The sequence below is a fragment of the Esox lucius genome, chromosome 19 (assembly GCF_011004845.1).
Source record: "Esox lucius isolate fEsoLuc1 chromosome 19, fEsoLuc1.pri, whole genome shotgun sequence".
In the NCBI taxonomy this organism is placed as follows: domain Eukaryota; kingdom Metazoa; phylum Chordata; class Actinopteri; order Esociformes; family Esocidae; genus Esox; species Esox lucius.
The window spans coordinates 36,601,412-36,616,500 of record NC_047587.1 but is presented as its reverse complement, the minus strand read 5'-3'; the positions used below and the strand labels follow the sequence as shown (position 1 = coordinate 36,616,500).

General features: G+C 41.9%; 1 protein-coding gene across 1 annotated transcript; it reads left to right on the top strand.

Moving 5' to 3' along the window:
* The first annotated feature begins 1 nt into the window (after position 1).
* ppp1r15b (protein phosphatase 1, regulatory subunit 15B) lies at positions 2–3,767 on the top strand. The gene is made up of 3 exons (XM_029115226.2): positions 2–601; positions 867–2,272; positions 3,141–3,767. The coding sequence occupies exons 1-3, from the start codon at positions 439–441 to the stop codon at positions 3,333–3,335; spliced, it is 1,764 nt and encodes a 587-aa protein (XP_028971059.2). The 5' UTR covers positions 2–438; the 3' UTR covers positions 3,336–3,767.
* The last annotated feature ends 11,322 nt before the right edge of the window (positions 3,768–15,089 follow it).

Below are 15,089 nucleotides of genomic sequence, written 5' to 3'. Positions count from 1 at the left end.
CCTGAAGGTGAATGCTTTGGTCGTTTTGTCAAAAATGTACTGACCGAAAGCGCAGACCTCAGTCGGATGGGGAACTTACGGGCACTTTCCATGCGTCATTGAAATACGTAATTTGGAATGTTTTTGAAGGAGGAGTTAGATTAGTGACAGACGCTTGACTTGGCCAATCATAGTGAGTTACGACGACATGGCTTGTTTATTTTAGGGTAGCGTGTCACACGTAATGCTCATTCACTCTACTACAACGACGACAACAACATTGAAGATATGGAGACGCTACTCAACATGTGAGATTTTCGAAGTTCGAAGAAATACATTAGAGGTGGAAAATGAAGCCTTTACATACAGTTCAGCTGAAGACGGAGTGTAGTCTATTTGTGGCTTTTGACGAAGAATATCTGAATACGTGAGGAATAAATGTAATTGTTGATCGGGAAAATGGCTTCGCGTGTTAGTACTATGAGGAGTTCTCATCGTAATACGATGGAGAGGTTTGGCGACGGAGGTATGGCACTTATACCGTGGACGAAGCAGATACTGACGGTACTCTGGGAAAACCTTCGGCTGTTGGTCCAGGTCATTTACTACAGCTGCTTGTCAGGTAATTTGGTACTACAGGCCCTATCCAAATGTAAATATTAAGTGTGTAACTTTAGTTTTGACCAAGTATGTCAGTGAATTAGAAGCCCAGACAGGGACCTACACGTGTCGTGTGCAGACAAGTGACGCCATATTACGGTTATAGAACTGATACCATATTTGGCGTCTGATTTAACTTTTTAGCGTTGTTTAATTTATACCGCCTATGGTTTCATCATACAAAATATAAATTGTAAGCCTTAACTTTGTTTTTTTTATTTTAATAGTTTTCCAGATGTTCAGGTTTGAAGTCCATTTGAGAATCACGGACGAGACTGGTCAACACGTCCAACACATGACCACGGCAGCAAATCCAGCCGAATCCTTTCTCTTCTCGTCATTGTTTGACAGTGACCAAAGCATTATGCTTGCTGGCTCTAACCCCTTATCGAATTTCTGCGGAGACGTGGGCGAAAACTTCTCTGGGAATTCTCACGCAGGTGCTCTTCTATCCAGCCTGAGGGCTGAGGATCTGTGCTGCGGCTTGGTGGACGACTTCGTGTCCCGTGCCACGATGGATAGCGACGATGGACTTTGCCTTGGACACCACCCAAGCTGGAAACTTGGCTTTCCAGGGGATTGGAATCTGTTTGTGAGCAGCACTGACCACAGCTCCAGTGCAGGTGATATGTGTGGCGAGAACGTTTTTGACACCGTGGAGGGGGATACAGATCTTAACTGGGGGAAGGACAGTGAGAGAAACACAAACGAATTTGACAACGAGGACAGTAAAGCACTTTGGGAGTCCCTGTCAATATCCAGTGACCCCTACAACCCCTTCTCTTTCTCTGCCTGCATTTCAACCTGCTCCAATATGGGGAAGTCAATAAATGAAGATTGTGAGGGCAGTGGGCCCGGGGAAGCTTTTCATGAGACCCCTGGTGGCTTGAACTTCTGGGCCAGTCGTTCAGACAGCGAGAGCAGCTGGGGCAGCTCTGATGGCTCATGCGCAGACCTAGACAAAGAGGAGAGCGAGAGGCTCTGGGAGCTCTTCACCAATCCGGCCGATCCATACAACCCAATGTGTTTCACAGCTACTGTAGAAAGCTCAATCCCACACACAGTCAGAGCAACTACATACTCCCAAGAGCCAGAAACGTTCTCAACCCTAACCACGTGTTCTGACACAGAGACCGTGGACACTTTCTCCTCAGAGCCAGAAACGTTCTCAACCCTAACCACGTGTTCCGACACAGAGACCGTGGACACTTTCTCCTCAGAGCCAGAAACGTTCTCAACCCTAACCACGTGTTCTGACACAGAGACCGTGGACACTTTCTCCTCAGAGGATGATGTGGAGGAGAAGCTTTGGCGGTCCCTGTCCCAAAACCATGACCCTTATCACCCTCTGAACTTCCGTGCCTGCCTCCAGACATCTCCTATAACTGAAGACCCACCTGTTTTTAGAAAAGGCGACCCACTCGCCCTACAGAGCTGCCCCACACCGGCAGCACACAACCAGGGAAAGCAAAGAGACTTTGTGGCAGAAAGCCCCCGAGCACCCATTCCCAGAAGGCCTCTTCTGCCCAAAAAGCAGCGGAAGCAGCACTCCCACCCAGCTACTACAGTGGTGCCCTGGAGGAGACCCGAAACTGAAGCGACAAAGCAGAAGGACAGCCAAGCTCAGAAAAAGGTAATTTCTCCATGTTCCACAACCCTCAGTCAGTTGTTGTGATTCTGGTTCTACCACCTTAGATGTTTTACAGCCCATTCATATCTTCCAAATAAGCATTTGATTGTGCATGCTTTTTTGGAGGATGTGAACGGGCTGTAAAACTGGATGTACTATTTATAGCTCAAATTTACACAATTGAATAATACCAGACCATTTTATGCTACTTGAATATTAGGTCAGAAATATTCAGTAATAACATCAAATTTTATAATGTGATATTAAGGTTGTCACTTATACTGACAGTTGACCTGTCAGTGTAACTTATGCTTAAGTCATGCCTTATTTGCGTACGTTTCCGAACCCTTGTTTATGGTTGGTTAGCAACAACAGAGGTCGTCATGACTAACCTTGTCATGTGATACAAGAGTCATCAGAGGGTTCCATTGCAGTTAATTGGGATTGTATGAGTAAGACTGACAACACGGCAGTCAAATTGTTTTTGGTACCTTTTAAAGTACCATCTGACACCAATTTAGGCATTCAGTATAGGTCTGTTAAGCACACTCATGTTAAACACTGAAACTGCATCACTTTTGGAACTATGTGAAATATGCAGGACAGCAGCAGTTTTGATTTTACACCAAGTTACTAAACAAGAAACTTTCTGAGAAGTGGTTATCGTTTATTTGGATTTGGCCTGATTATTGCAAGCGATGAGAGTAGGCTATAAGTAGTACAGAATCAATCTTGATTTGTTATTTGAAGTGTTCTTATTGATACTCAAGTGGTTGAGTAACTTTCTGTGCTTAAAATATAGGGACACTCAACACACCATTTGCAGAACTCCTTCTGTTCCATTATAATCTGACATACTTGTGTGTTTTAGGTGCGGTTCTCTCCACTGGTCCAAGTCCATGTGATGCATACTTGGCCCTTTGCTCGTCAGGCATCTCGCAAAGGCCCATGGGAAGAGCTAGCCCGTGACAGAGACCGTTTCCGAAGGAGAATCCAGGAAACTGAGCAGGCTATTGGCTACTGCTTCAGTCAATCACACAGAGAGAAGATTCGGGCCAATCTCTAATTCACGAACTCTCAACCTAAATGTTTTACCATCATTTTCTAACGAGAACTTTTGATTGGTTGCAATGCAACACATGTTTATAGGTCAATTATTTATGAAAAGATGTTGGTCCTATACTTAGGACCATAGAATTTGCTAACAAATTCTTCATGCACTGTACCTCAACACTCATATGCGACTGTTGCACTGATTTCATATTGCATATAGTTATTAACCTCAAACTGAATGTTTGTAATATTATTTTGTATGCCTTGCAGCCTGACCCAGCAATCTAATTTATTAATGCCCTATGGAGCTGGTTTTTGTATTGTTGTAATAGGTATCTGTTTGAAATGTAAACTCAGATCAGTGGTGTTTAGAACTAACATGATTAATTAGCAGGTGCTATCTGTGGTCATACCGTAGCTAATAAATAGTAGTTTCACACCATAATTCATATTCAGTGTCTACATTGATCTAGATTCTTCATTTTTAACAAGCAGACCAAAGTGACAGCAAACAGTTTTCCCCTCAGTGGTCAGAAAAAGTGTCCTGTTACTGATTTATTATTTTCTCTCCACACACACACCGTTTTGTGGGATTTCATTTTTTTCTTATGTAATTCAGCAAAAAAAAAAAAGCTTAATTTAACAGCTCCACTCCCCCGTATTCCCATGTGGTTTCCAATCCGGTAGGAGGCTAGTGGAATAGTGTCCTGTCCATCCTGAATAGCCTACTCATGTTTCCTAGCCAATATTTCCATAAGCAGCCACACTTCCAATATGTAACAAAATGTGTACTTATGTCAACTGCATTTGTCTATGTCACTATTTTTGGACCCCCCGTTAGAAGACCAGTGAAGGACCTTCTCATTTAATACAAAGGCATTTTCTTGCACATTCCTCCTTTTATGCTACTGTTGAACTTTTTCACATGTCCATTAGGAAATTAGAAATTATTAGAATATTTTAGTGTGAGGTATCCTCCTGTGTGGAGCCAAGTCTACATCTCTGGCACTGTAGGACAGAATTCAGTAAATATAACAAAAGAGAACAATGTAGCATGTAGATTTAAAGCTTTTTGTGGGCACAACCATTTCATGTGTAGCAAATAGGATACATAACTGGTCACTTAGTGTGTGTCCATGTCATTTGAAACGTCACAATGCTGCAGATAGAAATATAGTATAATAGAGCTGACCTGAGTCATAGAGAATGACGTTAAGAGTTTTGTGCCAGTTCTAATCTACCCATTACTATGCTGTTTATAATCTCTGATGTCGCACCTTTCAGAATAAAAGTCCCATTATTAATTTACCTTTTCTCCACCATCCATATCATTAACATAGTCACCTACTTATTTCACCAATACCTCTCAATCACACCTTTATTTACTTTATTTACTTACATACACTGATCTCACCCCTCCAACCCACTCCTAGATTTACTCGCTCCCTTTTGTAGGAAATAGTCCTTAGAGATGTCCTACCTCCTCAGAGATACTACTGCAATGGTCGTGTAAGACAAGGGTTAAAAACAAGAATATGATGAAATTACTTCCCAGGAGAAGAAATCAATTAGCATGTACCCTTGACACACAACACGCCACAGAGAAGCTATCCGCTGAATGGTGTAAGGCTGAGCAACTGCTGATATGACTTTGCAATGCTCACCAGCAAGTGACTCATGTTGTGACCAATGCGTCGCCGTCATTCTTTCTTGTTAGGTGTTGTGATGTTTTGCACTTGGTATGTCACGACAGTCACTTCTACTGCCTTATTGATCCGACGTTGTTCACCCTAATACAACTGGTGAACAACAACCAGTGGGATTCTGACAAAAAATGTATGTAAAAGACAATTGTTTAAACTAACCAGGTAAGCTAATTGAGAACAATCTCTCGTTTACAATGAGAGGCTTTGCATATGATGTATCAGTTGCAAGACAACACTCAGTTACACAGTAAATACAATCAAAAACACTATGTACAATATGAGGTTATACCTATATACATGTGGATAAAGTACATATTGTAGGTGCTTACCATATAAGGGGGTACATATAATGAGGTCATTACTATATACTTTTGGTTGAAGTACATATTTGTAGTTGCTAACCATATAAGTTACATTTACTTGTGACCATACATATACAGTCGTGGCCAAAAGTACAGGCACCCTTGCACTTTCTTCAAAAACGTATATTGTCTCTAAAAACAAGTTAGAATTACTGAAGGTATTTGATCTTCCCACAATTACTTCCTGTAACCATTGTGGAAGTCTAAAAGCTGCAGCGTGGCTGCACCTGTTCTGAATGTATGTCCAGTACCAGTCAAATGGCTGCTCCTGTTCTGAATGTATGTCCAGTACCAGTCAAATGGCTGCTCCTGTTCTGAATGTATGTCCAGTACCAGTCAAACTTGGGACACCTACTCATTTAAGGGTATTTCTTTATTTCTACTATAAAATATCAAAACTATTAATTAACAGATACGGAAGAATAAAGTGTTAAACATATTTTTAAGTGGCCACCCCTTGCCCTGATGACAGCTTTGCACACTCAAACAGCTACATGAGGTAGTCACCTGGAATGCTTTTCCAACATTCTTGAAGGAGTGCTCACATGCTGAGCAATTGTTGGCTGCTTTTCCTTCACTCTGCAGTCACAGTTGGGTTGAGGTTGAGGGATTGTGTAGGCCAAGTCGTCTGATGCAGCACTCCACCACTCTCCTTGGTCAAATAGCCCGTACACAGCCTGTAGGTGTGTTTTGAGTCATTGTCCTGACAGATTATAGTCCTACAAAGCACAAACCAGATGGGATGACATATCGCTGCAGAATGCTTTGGTAGCAATGCTGGTTAAGTGTGCCTTGATTTCTAAATATATCACAGACAGTATTACAAGCAAAGAACCCCCACACCTTCACACCTTATTCTAACTGCATCATTGTGGAAACCATACATGGATTGATTATCCGTTTACCCAGTCTGTCTCACAAAGACACAACCGTTGGAACCAAAATCTCAAATTTGGACAAAAGTGCTGATTCACGCAATCTCCTCTGAACAGTTGATTTTGAGTGTCTGTGTCTGTTACTTAAACTCTGTGAAGCATTATTATGGGCTGCAATCTGATGTGCATTTAAAGGTGCACTATGCAACTTTAACACCACTTTAACGCCACCTATCTGCAGCGAGTTGAATATAGGTTCTACAACTCCATTAGGATCTATCATTATCAACTACAAGCATACTGACCGGCAGTTATCTGGGCTATCTATTGCATAAGATGCATTGTCATATTTCAGAGACTCATTGATGGCTATCTAGCGAACAGGAAACCATTATCATGCCAGCTGGATCTTCCTTTCCTGGGGTTTTCCTTTTTGGTTGCTACATGATTCCATATCATATTTCATAGTTTTTAAATCTTCACTTTTTGACTTTTGACTGGTACTGTATATTGTATTTAAAAAGTAAGAGTAGGCCAACTGAAAAATTATTCTTAAGACCTGCTTTAACATACACAACAGTCAGAGCGGGATCCTTAGTTCATTAAATAGTTTGGCGTGACTTAAAATGGTCTGAATTTACTTCAATAATCTGCTAGGTCCAGTATGATGGATTGTTCATTGTTGCTGTGAAAGGTGTCCTAGGGCGGACCAGTGGTCTAAGCTTCAAATCCAACTGCTTCTTCAGCAAAAACGACTACTCTTTTTTTTTTACTGCCTCAAGACAATGCAATACACATAATCTCACTAATAATGTGTTAATAAATAAGATATGTACAAATGAACAAATCTTTACTTTATACAAGGAAATGAACAATCAAGTGTTGCCAAGAAATTTGAAACACATCTGTCAGGTGCGGGGGCGGTCTATAATTCGTTCAAGCTTCCATATATCACTAATGAATATTGAATTAAATTCTTCCTCATCTGTGAATAAGTCTGTTATCAGCTGCTGTAGGATGGCATTGTTTTGTGTTGCAGGTGGTAATGATGTATTCAACCCTCCTCTGTTCATTGCCTATCTCAACATTTCTCTCATCTTTAACTTTGTCTTCTGTCATTCTCAGTCTTACCATCTTTCTCTTTTCATCAGCTTATCTATATCATTCTCAGCATCTCTTTCAGACTTCCCAAAACCATGGTGGTCTAGGTGACCGCTGTTTCTAGGCAACACTTGGCAGTGGCGGTGGAAGGATTGCAGGGGATTGCAGCAGCAGGTCGTTCGCTAGGCTCTCATCCGGCATGGCTGCTCCTGTCGCTCCTTGCGTGGTAGAGAGATGTGTCTCTGGGGTCATAATTATCCTACCTACCATGTCTGACGCAACACAACAGCAGATATTGTGTCTGATACAGACTCAGACAGTGCATGGTCAGTTGAACCTCCTGGTGTTCTAGTAGTGAACTGCAGTACATGAAACCTACTCATGTTAATTGTTTTGTTATCTGTATAATGAAATGGTAATGCTATACCCAATTCCAGCCTTCGCATTTTGGGCAGATGGAATTGCTGTTCATAAATAATCCTTTCTGGGGCGTCTAAATGGTTTAAAGCACTACAGGATTACACATCATTTATTCGCTTTTGACTGAGCTCATCAACGCCCAAGTAGCCATGAGGAGTAACTAACCCCAGAGTTAATCAGCAACTAAGAATGTTTTTGCTGAGAGAGTGGGATGGATTTAAACCCAGCAGTACAAGGCCACTGGAGGCAGCAGCTTAGACCAGTGGACCACTCTAGGCCACAAACGTGAAGGTTTAACCCCTTGTTTACTTTTTATTTTTTTCACCCAATTTCATGATATACAATATGTTCCCATGAAGAAGTTACTTCCAGCAGATTTGAGAGTCGATGTGATTTCTGAAGCACATCCAGTGACTGTGTCTGATTGTGCTGCTCACTCAACCAATAAATCTAGAGCAAAATCCTCAAGGAGTCACAAGAACCATTGTACCGCCCTCTGTGGGACCACTGGGCTCACACAGGTTTTAAAGAACTACGCCTATGGTTAAATAATTACACAATCTTACTGCCTCTGGGCAAAATGTAAGTGTGTGGTGTATAACTTACCCACTGACCATTTGTTTTGAAGGAATTGTGCATCGACACCGTGCATTAACAGTAACAAGTCAATGTAAATGTTCATGTTAATTATCCTACATTCTATATGCTAAACATGACTGGCTCTTTGGCGTACTAAAACATTTTATAATATTTTTTCCCAGTGTGTTTTGTGATGGGGAACTTTGCCCTAAAATTTGAATCCCACAATAGGACAAAGAACAATAATATTTGTGTACTGTCTTTGTATTTTGTAGTAGTTGTATTCTATGTTGATGCAAACTTTCTAACTTAGGCTGAATAGTCATTATTGGTTTCCCATAATGTAAACTTACGATTCTGGTAGAAATTCCCTCTTACTGCTTTTTTATTTTGAATGTGATATTATGTGCTATACCTGAAATGTGCACGCTCAGTTCCTTGAGCTGGTGAATAACTTAACTCTTATTTGTGCAATCTGTCAGGGTGTAGAGTAACTGGGAAAAGCTGTGCTTCTCTGGCTTCAGCTTTAAAGTCAAACCCCTCCAACTTGAAAGAGCTGGATCTGAGTGGGAGTAACACATAAGAATTAGGTGTGAGCCTTCTCTTTGCTTTCTTGTGCTAGATGATCTACGATGAAAATTGGAGACACTGAGGTGAGTATGGGTCCTATTATTGACAGTTTGAAAAGTACTGCCCAGGCTATGCTTTTAATGTTTCAACATACAAAGACAGATGGAACCTCTGTACATACACAGAATTGTGGTCATCGGACAGTGGTCATGAGCAGATTAAACTTTGTACCGTAAAAATATTGGTGACATTTTCAGACATAGAAAACGATGCCCACAACCTTAGTAGACGAGAGCGCCAACCCCGTAACGTGACACATCGCAGGCGGGTCAGCTGGGGGTCACTGTGAAAACTCATGTTTCTCTTATTTGGATGCAGAGACCGAACTCAGCCTTAACATTTTAGTAAAAATTACTTGCATTTGATGCTCGAGTGTTTTTTTTAAACAACTAAAAGTGGTAATCAACAGGTTAATCAATGATGAAAATAGCTGTCATTTGGAGAGCCCGAATGTGGGTCTGCAATTCAGCCTCTAAATCTGGACTGTTCAGATCTTCCCCTACAAGCACTGGAGCCTGCTGGTTTTCTGTCCTACCTCATCATTAACTGCACCGACTTGGTGTCACATGTCTAAATAAGTCCCTGATTGGGGGTTGCAATGAAAGAATAGATGTCTGCATCTGCTCTTTATACAGTCTTCATCTCTTACCTGTTTAACTTTAACTTCAGCCATTCTTTGGTAAATAGTGGTGGTACATCCGCACTCACTAAATACAAGTATAACAGAGCTGACTAGTTATTCAGATTAATTTAATACCACATAGGTCATAGGGAATGGCAATAACTAACTTGATCATATCATTTACATAAATAATAGAGGGAATAGAATTTTCTATTTAGGGCCATTATGAGTGCTTGATTCAATGGTGGCAATGAGTGGTTCCTGAAAATAATGATCAACTGTCTTGAGCCATACAGATTTTAAATATTAGCAAAAAGCCAAACAGTATTACTGCGCAGTGTAAACATTGTGTTTTCTATCAAGATTGCAATACAATTCAGATTTAGTGGGAATCATTTGTAAATGTTCTGAACATCTGTGTAGTGGAAACCATGTTTTGGTGCACGTTTTAAGGGGACGGTTCTCAATGAATTAAATATATTAAATATCAAAATCATTACAGTACATTGTGTAATTCATTGAGAACAAAATTATGTAACAAAGGTCAATGGAAACCAAAATCACCAACCTACTAAGGGCTGGATTCAAACTCTCACTGAAAATCAAAGTAAACAATTGAAATCACAGGCTGTTCCAACTTGTGTGAATTTCATCACAGCAACTCATAATGTGACTCAGTAGTGTGTATGGCCCCCACGTGCCTGTATGCACTCCCAAAATGCTCCTGATGAGATGGCGGATGGTGTCCTGGGGGATCTCCTCCCAGACATGGATCAGGGCATCAGTGAGCTCCTGGACAGTCTGCGGCGCTACTTGGCAGCATGAGATGCACCGATACATAACATCCCAGAGGTTCTCATTTGGATTCAAGTCTGAGGAACCTGAGGGCCATTCAATGGCATCAATGCCTTCGTCATCCAGGAACTGCCTACACACTCTGGCCACACGAGGCAGGCATTGTCCTGCACCAGGAGGAACCCAGGGCCCATTGCACCAGTGTGAGGTCTGAGGATTTCATCCCGGTACCTAACAGCAGTCAGGGTACCGTTGACTAGGCTAACACATGGAGGTCTGTGTGACCCTCTAAGGATATGCCTCCCCAGACCATTACTGACCCACCGCCAAACCGGTCATGCTGGATAATGTTGCAGGCAGCATAATGTTTACCACGACGTTTCCAGACTCTTTCACATCTGTCACGCCTGGTCTCATCTGTGAAGAGAATGGGGCGCCAATGGTGGACCTGCCAATTCTGGGGTTTTCTGGATAATGCCAATCGAGCTGCACAGTGCTGGGCTGTGAGCACAGGAACTTCCTTATAATTCTGAAGTCATGAAAATTGACTATTTTCTTATAGTTGATTCATCTTAATGGATTTCCAATGTTAGTTTGGAACTGCAAGCTAAAATGTCTGATTTAACCTAGCAAGTGGCACGTTCTACATAGCTAGGCTTGCACAACAGCATGGTTGCTAAGAGTTTCTGAAGGATGTAGGCTACCTTCAAATCGGAAATATGTGTTAAATGTTTCAAAAGCACTTAAACTAAAAAAAATTATTCAAATGAATTGCAAATTATCATCATCAGCTATTAACTCTATTTTAAGTGTGATTACCTATGCTGTTTAGCAGGGACGGGCTTTAGCCCCCCGTAAATTATTTTCTCTGCGATTTCTTTTTTTGTCAACCTTTCCATCACATCTAAACTTCTTACAAATTGTATATAAATTGTATAGAATTGTAACTCTCATCGGACACGAGCTGTCGTCTGTAAATTGTAGCTAACGTTTCTAGTGGTTGGAGAGGTAAATCCTCAAGTTCAAAATGTAAAAGCACTGGAAAGCAACGGTACGTTTTGCTAATCAATATAACCTTTCAGCTAGCCCACAACAATTTTTATAGAAATGTATGGAGGTTAAAACATATTTTTGAGATTGTAAAAATGTCATGTTTGGAAATTGTTTAGACAAGTGAAATTCAACTTGTGCGACAGACCAGAAGTCATGTAATATCAAAGTGATCAGTCTTTTTTTTTCTTTACCGGAAGGCAAGAAGCTAGCTACAACTTTAATCTAGACACGAGAGAAGACTAAGATCGATCATTTGTAATATAAATAAAAATAAATGATAATGTAATTCCACAAAATAGTAAGGTGGCCAATAATTGGGGATGGTGGCCGATAATAGGGAGTCGTGTTTCTTAGCGACAACACTAACCAACTACTGAAAATATTCATTTCCCATTAATAGCTAACACTAATAATCATCAGAAAGTTGCAAAACTGTGTTTCACAGATTCATGTTTGTTTGGGTTTGAAGTTAACGTATTGCAACTTATTCTGTTCAGAGGAATGGAGATCCGGTTGTTAAATGTTTAATTATGATACATTTTTCAATGACTTTATTCCGAGATGAATGGGCTAATGACTAAATCTGTTTTTGAAAATATTCAGAATGATTCAGAAAGATCTTGCTTAGGAACAGAATATACTGTACGTAGATGTTCATTTAGGCTACTATAAACTGTAGTTGACAAAATTATTATTATTTTGGCTACATATTACAGCCGTTTTTGTGACTTTTGTTGGTGTTGGATGGATGAAGACAGAGTGGACTTTAATTTCTTTATTTATATAGAATTTAAGTCATATTAGATCAGTGTCTTACACAAACTATGAGACATGAGACTGTAAGGTATACTTTTAGCCAACCGTGACAAAAAATAACCTTAATTTGATTGATTTTACACCCATTGTTACTCTAAAAATACATTATGTTTTGGGGAGTATGCCCAGACCCCCAAAACGAGGCTTAGCCCCCCCATCCATGATTTTCTAGTGACATTCCCGCTGTTTAGGCTCATGTTTGATTGTAATACAGTATCGTGATTCAATATTTTATCCAAATCGTGCAGTCCATTGGGTGCCAATACTTTTGAAACATTGTGAAGAAATAATGTTTGAGAAATTATTGTGTTCCCCCATATGTTTTATCTTAAAATGTCTCATTTGTGTTTTTATTTTTTGCATTCACTTTTGTTTAATTTCAAGAAGGGTGCAATACTTCTTGAGTTGAATGTAGCTCCTTAGTTTAATTATTTACGGTATACTGTCATTCTAGTGTACCAAACTTTCTCATTCTAGTGTACCATACAAGAGCTTTCCTCCTTCCAGCAGAAAAACCAACATTTTGTTGAATGACCTGGATAGAAATACCAAAGCCTCTTTCAACATCTCCAAAACATTTACTCCATGAGGTCCCAAAACCTGGAAGATCTATTTTTCAGAGTGATTCAACATGGCTTCTGCACTCCCTGAACACTGGATGCCTGATGATTTCTACTGTCCCTGCCTGAAGCCCACCTGGCCGTCCCTGTTCTACTGTCCCTGCCAGAAGCCCACCTGGCCGTCCCTGTTCTACTGTCCCTGCCTGAAGCCCACCTGGCCGTCCCTGTTCTACTGTCCCTGCCTGAAGCCCACCTGGCCGTCCCTGTTCTACTGTCCCTGCCTGAAGCCCACCTGGCCGTCCCTGTTCTACTGTCCCTGCCAGAAGCCCACCTGGCCGTCCCTGTTCTACTGTCCCTGCCTGAAGCCCACCTGGCCGTCCCTGTTCTACTGTCCCTGCCAGAAGCCCACCTGGCCGACCCTGTTCTACTGTCCCTGCCTGAAGCCCACCTGGCCGTCCCTGTTCTACTGTCCCTGCCTGAAGCCCACCTGGCCGTCCCTGTTCTACTGTCCCTGCCTGAAGCCCACCTGGCCGTCCCTGTTCTACTGTCCCTGCCTGAAGCCCACCTGGCCGTCCCTGTTCTACTGTCCCTGCCAGAAGCCCACCTGGCCGTCCCTGTTCTACTGTCCCTGCCAGAAGCCCAACTGGCCGTCCCTGTTCTACTGTCCCTGCCTGAAGCCCACCTGGCCGTCCCTGTTCTACTGTCCCTGCCAGAAGCCCACCTGGCCGTCCCTGTTCTACTGTCCCTGCCAGAAGCACACCTGGCCGTCCCTGTTCTACTGTCCCTGCCAGAAGCCCACCTGGCCGTCCCTGTTCTACTGTCCCTGCCAGAAGCCCACCTGGCTGACCCTGTTCTTGTCTGCTTTGTTGTGCTGCTGATCTGTGCATCTTTTTGCACTTGTTATTTCGGGTTCAAGCTCGACATCTGTAAAAGTACTTTTTGACAACTGATAATGTAAAAAGGGCTTCATAAAGTACATGAGTGCATTTGACAAGGACAGAGAAAGTTGAGGAGGGCAGTGACAGCAGGAATCACCAGGCAGCAGCACAACCAGGAGGACTGTGGACAGGGACAGATACTAGTCAGTCCTGAGGCCTGGTCCAATGTCCTCCTGAGGGTCAACAGGACACCAGAAAATTAGAAAGCATTCCTTAGATCCAAAAGGCTACCTTGGCATATGATTTGGACTGCCCCTTGTCACTTCACACATAAATGTGAGAATGCAATTAAAATAAAGCAATTAATTGGGACTGAGACTGGACAGACTCACCCTAGTCCCTGGCACAATACCATAGCAGTGTGAAAACAGGGACTGAGACGTCGGGATCCAGTGACACTGTGGGCCCATCCAAAGATACATTTGAACACAATCACCTAGGCAGGAAGTAACTCCACCGACTTTCCAAAGATCAGACCAAATGGGCGCCAACCAATCGCAACCACTCTGACAGAGTACAGCCCACAGGTTCACTCTGCACGAGTGTTGGGGACGACAGTAAACCAGTGACTCCGCCTCCGAATGGTGTTGGAAAAAGGACGTCCCAATGGATTCGGGAGCCTACCAGCCTCTAACAGGGACTGTTTGTAAATACAGTGCCTTGCCATTCACCTTCACACATAATTGGTAGCAAATTGGATCACAAAGTGTAACATCTAGGTGTCCTGTTTTCTGTTTTTCTGGACAGTATTAAACCTGTATAATCAGCGCTGGGGTAAAGTGTTCCTTAGGTACATCTAGGATCTGCCTACCTCCATCGTGTCATTAACTATTAGTGGGGAAAATGACATACTGAGCTATGGACAGCATCTAGGGACAACTTTACTCCATAAACCCTCATCTGGACATAAGTCATTATTTACATTGGCCAGAGGAGGGAGCTAGAGTATCACAAAGGAGGAGCTTCTCTTTATAACTAACCCATACAAAACAACATAATTTCTTCCTGGTCCTTGCTAATGGCTTCTATAAAAAAAAGCCAGAATATGATATGAATATTATACGCCTTCCTTTTCATTAGAAATTGTGTTTTCTACAAATCATGTTCTTCGTTAAGATGGCTGTGTGCTGCTATGTGATAGAACTGTTGGGTCTTTGGTTGTGATGTACTATGAAGGAATCGGTTCCTTCAGGGCTGCAGGGGACTTCACTGTTACACAAGTTGCAAAGGCATGCATTATTCACGCCACATTTACATAAAAGACAATAGAGAAATTTGTGCCTGAGAGCGTGTGTGTTTGTGAGTCTGTT

Excerpts from the sequence above, each read along its gene's own strand:
- ppp1r15b (XM_029115226.2), top strand. The coding sequence starts at position 439 with ATGGCTTCGCGTGTTAGTACTATGAGGAGTTCTCATCGTAATACGATG. Across the intron at positions 602-866 it reads TTACTACAGCTGCTTGTCAG|TTTTCCAGATGTTCAGGTTT; the intron begins GTAATTTGGTAC and ends TTATTTTAATAG. Across the intron at positions 2,273-3,140 it reads ACAGCCAAGCTCAGAAAAAG|GTGCGGTTCTCTCCACTGGT; the intron begins GTAATTTCTCCA and ends TGTGTGTTTTAG.